The following is a 10,754-nucleotide window of genomic DNA, read 5'->3' on the forward strand; positions in this document are numbered from 1 at the left end:
GATTCTTTTTAAATTTGGTGTGAAGCTTTGTGGAAATGAGAGGACGAACCTTATCGATTTTCAGCGTTTTGCAACTTTCCCTTTACAGAGTTTTCCCCCTTTGCCAAAAACCTTGTGAACGTAGCCTATCAATATTCAACTTTCTAAGACTTTCCGTTCTGTTGTTATCCCCCCTTTGCCGAAATATCTTGTGAATGCGAAAGAGGCTGTAGTTTTAGACAGACCTTTTTCATATTTGGCTTGAAGCATTAGGGGTAATCGTTGCCTTTTGATATTCATAATCTGCAGCCTTCCGTTCCAGTGTTATCCCCCCCCCCCCCCCCTTTGCTGGAAACTTTAAAATTTAGTTGGAAGTAATGGGGACATAGGACGTTGAACCCTAGAGATTAGATTTCATCAAGGACACCAGATCCTTACCAAATTTGCTCTCAACACCCAAGTTTTCTTTTCAGATAAGCTGCGTCTGGGTGTATTCCACATTTTGTGTGGCTATCTTTTATTACACTACATTGAGCAATTTCTTTTCAAAATTCGTGATGAATGGGGGTGTGGGGCATGATTTATTTTGATTGGATAATTTATTGTCCCCCGCCTTTCGAAGAAAGCAGGGGACTATTAAAATGGGTTCGTCCGTCCGTCTGTCTGTCCGTCCGTCTGTCTGTCCGTCACACTTTTTGGGACATAATAACTCTCTTCCTAATTGAGCTAGAATGTTCAAACTTGGTGTTTGTGTTTATTAGGTCAATGCGTTGATGGAGTTCGAAGATGAGCATTTTCCGCTTAGGGTAACCCGAGATAAGCAATTTGATTTGTTGATGCTTTGGGACACGATAACTTTAGTTCTAATTAAGTGAGATTGATGAAACTTGGTGTATAGATTTATTATATGAATACCTTAACTAAGTTCGATAATGAACATTTTTTGCTGAGGGTAAGCAGAGTGATAAGCAAAATTGATTGGTAGAAACTTTGGAACACAATAACTCTCCTTCTAATTGAGGTAGAATGTTCAAACTTGGCATAGGTGTCTATTAGGTGAATGTTTAAACTTGATGTATATGTAGATGTTCATTAGGTGAATGTCTTGACTGAGTTCAATAATTAACATTTCGAGCTGAAGCTAAGCAGAGCTAATCGATTTCATTTGTCGATGGTTTGGGACAAGATAATCTTGATTCTATCTGATAGAGAGTGATGAAACTTAGTGAAAAAAATAAATGTGCGATTAATTAATATGTGTCATCTATTTATTTTGCAATTTCGGCGGGGGACATCAGCCTCACTGTTGGCTTGTTTAAAATTAAGTTACAATACTCAAACAAACCAATCAGAGACATTCTTATATACAGCCTTGCATATAAATATGGGTAAGTTGATTGATCAATAAATTCATGTGATCTGGCCATTGGCTTGAAAAAATATGTCAATGTAGATTCAACTTCAAAAATATATTGAAAAGTTAATTGACATTGGATTTTAGTCATTCAAATTTCTGATGCCATGTGCCCAGATCAATAATTATATTAATTATATTGGGCATTAAAGGTTATTGAAATTATAGAACTTTTGTCTACTTATCTTATCATAGTACTGTTAAATAAACCATTAATATTTCTTGGGTTTTTTTGTATATAAATAGGGGATTGGGTGGCCGAATGGTCTAATGAGTGCACTTTAGATCATAAGATCTGTCATTGAGTCAACTGACATGGTTTTGATTCCCAGTTTGTATGTGACAAGTAGTGTTGCCTGCGCAAACCTTGTGGGTTTGTCTGGGTCCTTCAGTTTCCTCCCACTGTGGAAGACTCCCTATGTGCAGGCGAATTATTGAAGTAAAATTGAACGAAATGTTAGTCCCCAATTTCTCTCTCTCATATATGAATGGGGGGGGGGGGGGGCTGTTAGCATACTTGAGAACAAAATGTTGGCAGTGCAATTTCTGGTGTTGGTCTAAAAGAACTTTTGGGATTTTTTTAAAAACTTGTTGAGTGTAAAGCCGGCTGGGATAAAATGACGGTTGTTCGGATGGGAAGAAAATCACAGGTCCTGTGTGCAAGTGCTATGAATAATTGTAAAAATAAACAAATGTTCCGTGTGATTTTAATCTATACTAAACATAAATGCATATGTACCTATCCAGACCAATTCTATATTACTTTTTTGGCATAATTTATTTCAAAACATGGTTTAAAGCCTCAATCACCTTGTTTTTCCATATCTTCACAACGACTAGAAGCTGTACTTGCCTTGGCTGAGGAACATTCTTCAAAGGTTATTAGAGAAAATTAATTTGTCGTGAATTCACGGGTCAAACAATGCCCACACTATGTATAGTGGTAGAACAGATCCAATTTGAACGGATAAGTGAAATTTCAGCCAACATCTTAAGTCACCTTAATGAAACAGACAATTCCTGATATATAGCTGCAATAAAATCTCCCACATCAGTTGCATCATACCTTTTGACTTTCTAAATCTTAATCCTTCATGACTGGTTGTAAATGATAATATTTTAGAATTAATTTATTTTGAAGTTCTTAATTCTTTATATGGATAATTCAATTTGCTTTTAAAGCCTGACACAAAATTTCTATTTTATCATTTTGATAAAACTCAGAATGTAGCTACATATTATCATCGTCATCTGAATTCATGGCCGTACATTAAATTCTTTCTGCAGTCACAATCTAAGAACATACTTCCACTAACATCATCCGATAAGAAATTGTTTATACTTTATATACACACTGTTCAAAGTATATCAGCCCTGTTCAAAGTATATCAGCTTTCTGACTGATCATCTTCTCTCCAAATTTGGGGCAGTTCTTCTAAATCATTTTTGGAGGGATCTTTGTAAACTATACGAATATAGGCATCGATTTTTTGAGGTTCAAAATTATTAACCTGATAAAGAAAATAAACCATACTTTAGTCTTGGGTGATTAAAAACTTTGTTTTAGCTTAAGTCCTGTACAAACCAAAGATTATTTGTTGATGAATTGTGGCAAATGATACAGCTTGACATGTGCACTACTACCACTCCTGTCCAACTATCTGAATGGATAAATCGATTTTGAAATGCTTGCTTTTATAATGGAAACTAGCTTTCACTCCTTATTCCATAACTGGATGTGTGGCCTGATTAATTTATTAAATGCATAGGCTAATTTTTATGGAAATATTTCAGAAAATCAGTAGAATTGCTATATTTTGATATATTTTGGTACAATATCATAATTCTGAAATATTTTTGGCTCTACTGAATAATTAGTCAAATTTTTAATCCTAACCGATGATATTTTTATAGTTATCGTCTACACGTTTACTTTGTATGATTATTAATGTGTTAACAAGAGTGTGATTATCTAATGCTGAAATTAAAAGGGGTTTAACATCCTACTGTTTTGCACCGACTGGTCTATTGAAGACAGGCATACGCTATACAGTGTGCTATAAGAGAAATATTGCCCAGGAAGTGGCACTACAGCCTACTTTAATATCTAATATACAACTTTGAAGGGTTCTTTTACGCGCATGCCAATGTGTACATGAGACCTCAGTTTTCCATACCATCCAAACAACTATATGTTGTTCCTTGCCAGGCTCTCTGTCCTGCACTAACAACAAGGGGGAACTACGCTGGGAATGTCTTACTCGCCGAGCCACCACGGCTTCCTTAATTAATGCCACTATTTCCCAATAATAAAAGTCCTTTATAGATTAATTGTATACAACATAATCTACTTACACTGATAAGAATATGCAAGTCCTGTTTTTGTGTAATTGGTTCCTCTGGTAGAGTTATACAATGTTCTTCTACTTCAACACCCTAAAAATATATTTAATACATCATATTAAGCAATGACAAGAGAGAGGGCACAGACGTCTTAGTAGGGGAAAGAAACTGAAGAAAACCCACAATGGTCAGGAGGCGGCCCTACTCTTTGTCCCCTACATCACTGGGATCGAAACCACACATTAGTTACACTATAACAACATTGTGACCTTCCGTTTGTTTCAATTGCTAGTATAAAAAGAACTTTAATTTCAAATACATGTACAATGAAAATAGACTTCAAGTTTAATATGAATAACTTAGTTTCTAGAATAATAAGGAAAACATAGATTTCAAGTATAAGAACAACTTAAAGATTTCTTGTATAATAAAAACCTAAGATATCTTGTATAAGGAATCTTAAGAGTTCTTGTATAATAAGGAAATCTTAGGAGTTCTGGTATAATAAGGAAAACCTAAGATTTCTGGTAAATAAGAAAACCTTTGATTTGTAGTATAATAAGAAAAAATTAGATGTCTAGTATAATTAGAAAAACTTACAACTTTTCTCAGTGCTAATTTAACATGTTGTTTATTTAATGTCCATGGATTATCACCACTCATAGGTATAGGTAAATGTAATTTTTCTAGTTTATTCATTGTCTGAAATAAATCACATGAAACAATACTTTTACAATACTCATTACTCACTGTCTAATCATTTACATTGGTCATCACAAGTCAGTAGATCTTCCCAAGGTAACAAAATCACTGCAGTACAGTAATTGGTCTAAAATGGTAACCAAAATTTCAGTGGTTGGCAAGCTGTTTAAAAGGTTAAAGGGAATTCCCAAGGCAAGGGCTATATAATAATTCATTAGAGCCATTACGTATAGAATTTAACTTCCCTCTTCAGAGCCTATTAAAGTTACAATTTCATATTTTTAAAATGTATTAAAATAAAGCCCTAAAATTAGTAAAATAGATGGTATCTATAAACAGTCCTACCTTGTTAAAGAATAATTCTATTAATCCTATATTTCACTATTGCCAGTTGAGAAATTGGCAAAAATATCATTTTCAACTTCAAATTCAAACGTTTGAAGATAGCTACATGTATTCCATGGTGGGGAATAGAAAACAAGGGAGGTAATTCGGAGGTAATTGTGTTATTATTTCCGGTGTGAAGATTTTTAAGTGTGAGAAAGATCGTATAATAGTGAGTTGACAACCTATTGAGCAAAAGACATAAAAATAATTATGTTTTGACTTTCTTAGAAAATATGAAATAGTAACTTTAACTATGGAACTCAACTGGTTAGATTGACAATCTTGAAGCATTACTTTACGTGGACAATTTTTCTTGGTAGCATTAATTCAATGATATTGCCATTATTTTGATGATTACTCAAATTTATCTAATTATAAAAATTTAACCTTTTTAGCAAATGCTGTTAATCTTGGCTGATTACTGGCTGCCATATCCTAAAAACAAAAAGAAATCAAATTAAATTTCCATTGTTTGTGTCCCAAACCATAGCGTTTCAGCCTACTCGTCAAATATCAACTGCCAAGCGTTCTTTAAGGTTCAAACCAATGTGTAGTGTACACAGGACTATGGGTTTTCATAACATCCAAATGACTAGAGACTGTTGCCAGGCCCTGAGATACTTTCTCGGCCAAAATCAGTATTGAACTAGGGACCTCCTGGTTAGTGAGTCAGCGCCTTACTCACTGAGGCACCATGGCTTCCAAGCAAAGTGAGTTATGTGTTTAAATATTAATGTGTATGTGTGTAATGATGCCAGTGGTTATGCAGACTTAACCCTACCTTTGGAATCAACATACCTTTACTAAAAGTTCATTTTCTGCCAGGTTTTCTGGTGAAGCGTAGATAGCTAGCTTTAAGGGATAAAGTTGATTTCTAAACAAACTCCTTTTAATTTCCACAACATCTCCCTTACCTCCGACACCTTGAAAAAACAAATTATATAGTGTATAATAAATATCCCGTGACAGAGCATGGGCACAAGGTGATACTCATTTTATTGCTATATATTACCTCATTAATGAGTTCAAGTAAATAAAAACCTATAAACCAGTAAATATCCTATCAACCCTTTAGAAACAACATCAAATTACTCAATTTTTTTCACTACAACATCATAATACGTGAATCGGTGATTGCTGGATTATTAACCAGGAGTCCCAGTTTTGATCCCTGTGTTGACCCATGACAATTCTTCTGGATTTTGCAGTAATGGAGGCCACAGGAGAACCTATCAAGGAACAGCATCTTGTCATTCAGATTGGAATAAAAATCTTCAGATTTCAAATCGGAATCCAAATACATTTGTACATGTATACGAATATGAATTTGTGAATCTGGAGGTGATGCAGTTTACACGGATTCAATATGACAGTCAAATTAAATTCTGATACAGAAAACTGTTTATGTTTCTGACTTTAATCTTAAAAGAAACTTAGATTTTGATTCTTGGTAATCAAACTAGCTCTCAGAAAAGCTGTGTTTCCAGGGAGGTTAAAAGTTTAACTTGAGACAATGAAATTTCAGTGCTCACCTTCCACATACTCTGTCAGAATACATTTAATATCAGGTGTAGGTTTGGTATGCTGTATCTCCACTATATCATATAGTTCATTTCTTCTTTTAATTCTAGGTAAATTGCCCTCTTTAAATAACTGTACTGGGTGTTTTCTTTTCATTATTATAGTAGTCTTTAATAAATAATAATAAATTATGGTTTAAAAAAAGATGATCTGTAGAAAAGCTGAGTGGTTCTATGTGTGTAGGATAGATCATTAGGTCTATCATTGATCCAAGTGTAGTGCTTTCTGTAGCACACCTGACCTGTACTAGAGCCATTTGCTTAACCTGGATGTTTTTTTTCCTGTTTATTTCTATAGTTTAAGACAGACTTATGCACACTTGTGCAATTATTCAATAAAAATATAAGATATGTTAGTGTTAAAATGACCTAATTTGAGTTGAAAAGCCGTTAATTTTCAAAACCCATTTAATCTCTATTTCATTACTAGTTATTTTTTTATATGATTTTTCCTTATATTTATCCACTTTCAACTTCCCATAGGTTTTTAAAGGCTTGAGGCCTGCTAAATCATTAAATATTTGATGGCTTAATACACGCTAAATATGTATTATGTACTTGATTATTTAAAATACCAATGCTTGATGATCTCTTGGCTTGGATTCAATCAGATTTAAACTAAACATATCAACTATATCTCTGCTACCAATAAAAGATGGCGGTGCAGCATAGATTCATGAAATTTCAATTTATCATAACTTTGCAAATACTGAATGGACTTGAACCATTTTTGGACTTTTAATTCCATTTGAGACTAAACTTTGACAATATTGTAGTTTGCAAGGGATTCCAGCTATAGTGCTAAATGATGCATAGATTCTTTAAATTATATATTTTTTAAAACACAAATTGGTTTGGCCAAATAAAATACTTCCACAATTAACAAGATTCAAGTATCACCTACCCGGATTTGATTAACATTAATACAACTTGATTGTGATAATAATGGTCGAAGTACAGATGGCACCAAGACATTTTTCATCGGTGGTAAACAACGCTTTAGCATGATGTATTCCTAAAAATAAAAAAGGTAAGATTTAACATTTTAATTTTTTTTATTATTATTATTCTATCCGCATATTTCATCTGAAGACAATATAACCCAACACAGTTCTATGGATAACTATCACCATATTATAAACACACACCTTTTTGACAAGATTTCACCAGGGATGGAACCTATAGGGTGCCAGGGAACTCGTCCAAAGTTACATGTAAATCATCCACAACCATTGATTTAGTCATCCACAAGGTATTAGGTATGACGTCCACAACTAATAGTTGACTCGTACACATGTTAATTGTATGGAATAAATAAGTTTTAATCATCGGTTGTTTATAACTGTTTCATTTATCCAATAATTAAATAGCATGGTTGACCAATCATGGCCAAGATCAATCTGATTAAAATAAAGTGAGATCCTATATCGTTTTGTTTTTTATAGTTCAAAATTTCGTTTTGTTTTTTATAGTTCAAAATTTCGTTTTACTTGTCTTTACTACACTAGGATCTGGAAGGCATTTTGGTTGAATTGAGGGATTAGCCAATGAAACGGTCTGTTACAGCGAGTTCTTGGCTTGCGATGCACAGAACTGTGGGTGACCCACTAGAAACGTCAATGCTGATTGATTAATCAATGTTTGATGTCATACGACCGTGACACGACCTTCCAGTACAATCGGTCCGATCTTCATGTAGTGTAGGCCATCGAAAATATAAAAAAACGAAACGCAATATAGATCTGTATTTTAATCAGATTGGGCCAAGATTAGTTCACTGATGTTTTTGTAATAAAGTAGCATTGTATTGTATGTTGATTGGCATTATGATTTTAGACATAATGAATACAACATTTAGTTGACTTGATATGAAATCTGAATATAAATTATTCGATGGATTAACATTTGTAATAATATTAGTTTATGATGTCTAACATCGTTTAATATACTCATATCAAAATCAATTATTCAATTCAATTCAATTCTTTATTTCTTTAAGTCTACTGACTCATCAGATAACATACATGTATATACACAAACATTATAGTTGCATACAAACAATATATGCATGGCAAGTAAATAGAAACATGATATAATTACATACACACAATACATGGCAATTAAGTACAACCAGACAAAAAGTATGGGGATGGGGTGTAAATACATTCTATTAAATTGCTCAACTAAATAGGATACAAAAATTTAATCTAAACATGGCGGAAAGAATCAGTAAATATTATAAACTTCATTAAATCATCCGTTAATTTATTTTTCTTTCGGATCTTCTAAAATGACTTTAAAACTGGGAAAATACACTAGATTATTACCATAACAATAACCAGGTAACAGTCAAATCAAAGGGGGGGGGGACATTCTAGTTAGGTCAGGTAATGTGGCATGTTTAATTATTATTTAATAGAGATAGACTGGTTCTTTTCTTATCTGCAGAAATGAGAAATTTGACCAGGTTCCGTATTTCGGATGTTGAAGTTGAAACTTAATAATTGAATCAATTTAAATATATTAGTTTTTCATAAAAAGTATGGTTTGATAAATTGGTGACACAGTTCATTATAACAAGGGCAGCTTAAAATAAAATGAAATTCATCTTCTATATCGTTCAGGCTACAAAGTGTTCATTTTCTTTCATTACGTCCTATTTTATTGTATCGGACTACTTCTATATTTAAATTATGTGCGGATATCCGGAATTTGCTAATAGTTTTAAGAAAAATAGATTTAATGCTTTTTTTTAAATAGCTCTGCAGCGTAAAGTTAACAGTCAAATGTTAATAAATTATGCCTTTGGCGGAAGATCTTATTTTTTCCATATTTTCTTGGGCAAAGATATCATATAACCTATTTTTTATGATATGGAACGTATTATTATTAACTTCTTTTTAAAGCACTATCAAACACTATGAAAACCAAGTGGGTATGATGATAAAGCAACACTCAGTACACTAATTATACTGACTATGAATACATCCTGTGTTCCTAATATTACACAATGTCATGTGGATGACTTAACCAACGTATTTCTATATCCCGAAATTAAATTATTTCGTGTGGGTGGTACTTTTTACCTCCGACTACCGCCGACCAATACTTTTACCGCCGACCATCGTGAAATTACCGCCGACCAAATAATTTTTTACCGCCGACCGCATTGTAATGACTTTCGATCGTAATATAATTACCGCCGACCAAATACTTGTTACCGCCGACCAAATGCTTAATGATTCCTTGTTACCGCCGACTATATAAAATTAATTAAATTATTAGTGACAAATAAATAGATTTGGTTAAATACACAGAGTTTGATAAAAATATAGATTTTATTATATATAAATATGGTCGACAACCCTAACCCTAACACTAATAGAAGATAGGCCTAAAATGTTATTTATTTATAACCAGTGGCTGAAACAATCTTGATATATTTGCCCTTCAATATCTAAATTGTAGTTTTGTCCTTCCATATTCTTTAAAATATATATGAATGTTTTTCGACATTTGTACGTGATTACACCTCAAATAAAAAATAACATTCTTGTTGTATTCTTTTTTATAAAAAAAAAAACAACCGTAAAATAGTCGGCGGTAACAAGGAATCATTAAGCATTTGGTTGGCGGTAACAAGTATTTGGTCGGCGGTAATTATATTACGGTTGAAAGTCATTACAATGCGGTCGGCGGTAAAAAGTATTTGGTCGGCGGTAATTACACGACGTCGGCGGTAAAAAGCATGTGGTCGGCGGTAAAAAGTACCACCAATTTCGTGTGGACGAGTGTACATCAACCAATGCCATGTGGATGACTCAACCAACGAGTGTGAACAACTCAACCAATGAGTGTGAACAACTCAATCAACGAGTGTGGAGGACTTAACCAGATTTTTCGTTTGGACGACTTTGCTTGTAGACGACTTGACTGCCCTTCAGACGGAAGACATCAGTAGTGGAACCATTTCTAGCCAGCCACTGAGCCAGACACATTTCATTTCTAATTCTACTAGGACTAACGAACTTTCATACATCCATTCATTCTAAAATCTGGAATTTGAGCTATATCCAAGTTAATTGCAGATGTCACTCATTTGTAATTCTATTATTACCGAATAACTGACAATGTTGGGGTATTGTTATAACAGTAAATAAACTTTTCAGGTTTAATTTGTTGACATTCAACTTTCGTCTGCCATGACACCGGAAGCATGCTAGAATAATTACAGATCCGCATTTAATAGGAAAACATTTTCACAAAAACTTCACTAAAAATTAGCTTGTTGTATATTTTAATTCATCAGTAAATTCTAATATTTTAATAAACCATTGCTGTTTCTTTAA

General features: G+C 33.4%; 1 protein-coding gene across 1 annotated transcript; it reads right to left on the reverse strand.

Moving 5' to 3' along the window:
* Positions 1-2,084: 2,084 nt before the first annotated feature.
* On the reverse strand, positions 2,085-10,622 carry LOC126808609 (39S ribosomal protein L9, mitochondrial). Its single transcript, XM_050533460.2, has 8 exons — positions 10,523-10,622; positions 7,310-7,420; positions 6,358-6,514; positions 5,624-5,748; positions 5,213-5,260; positions 4,337-4,438; positions 3,749-3,829; positions 2,085-2,904 (listed from the first exon to the last, which is right to left on the reverse strand). Exons 2-8 carry the CDS (start codon positions 7,409-7,411, stop codon positions 2,782-2,784), a joined length of 738 nt encoding a protein of 245 aa, XP_050389417.1. The 5' UTR covers positions 7,412-7,420; positions 10,523-10,622; the 3' UTR covers positions 2,085-2,781.
* Between the last annotated feature and the right edge of the window lie 132 nt (positions 10,623-10,754).

Source organism: Patella vulgata, chromosome 1, assembly GCF_932274485.2.
Source record: "Patella vulgata chromosome 1, xgPatVulg1.2, whole genome shotgun sequence".
Classification (NCBI taxonomy): domain Eukaryota; kingdom Metazoa; phylum Mollusca; class Gastropoda; family Patellidae; genus Patella; species Patella vulgata.

Coding starts and splice junctions, on each gene's coding strand:
- LOC126808609 (XM_050533460.2), bottom strand. CDS start 7,411: ATGCTAAAGCGTTGTTTACCACCGATGAAAAATGTCTTGGTGCCATCT. Junction 6,515..7,309: donor TTAATGTTAATCAAATCCGG/GTAGGTGATACT, acceptor TATTTATTAAAG/ACTACTATAATAATGAAAAG. Junction 4,439..5,212: donor TAACAGCATTTGCTAAAAAG/GTTAAATTTTTA, acceptor GATTTATTTCAG/ACAATGAATAAACTAGAAAA.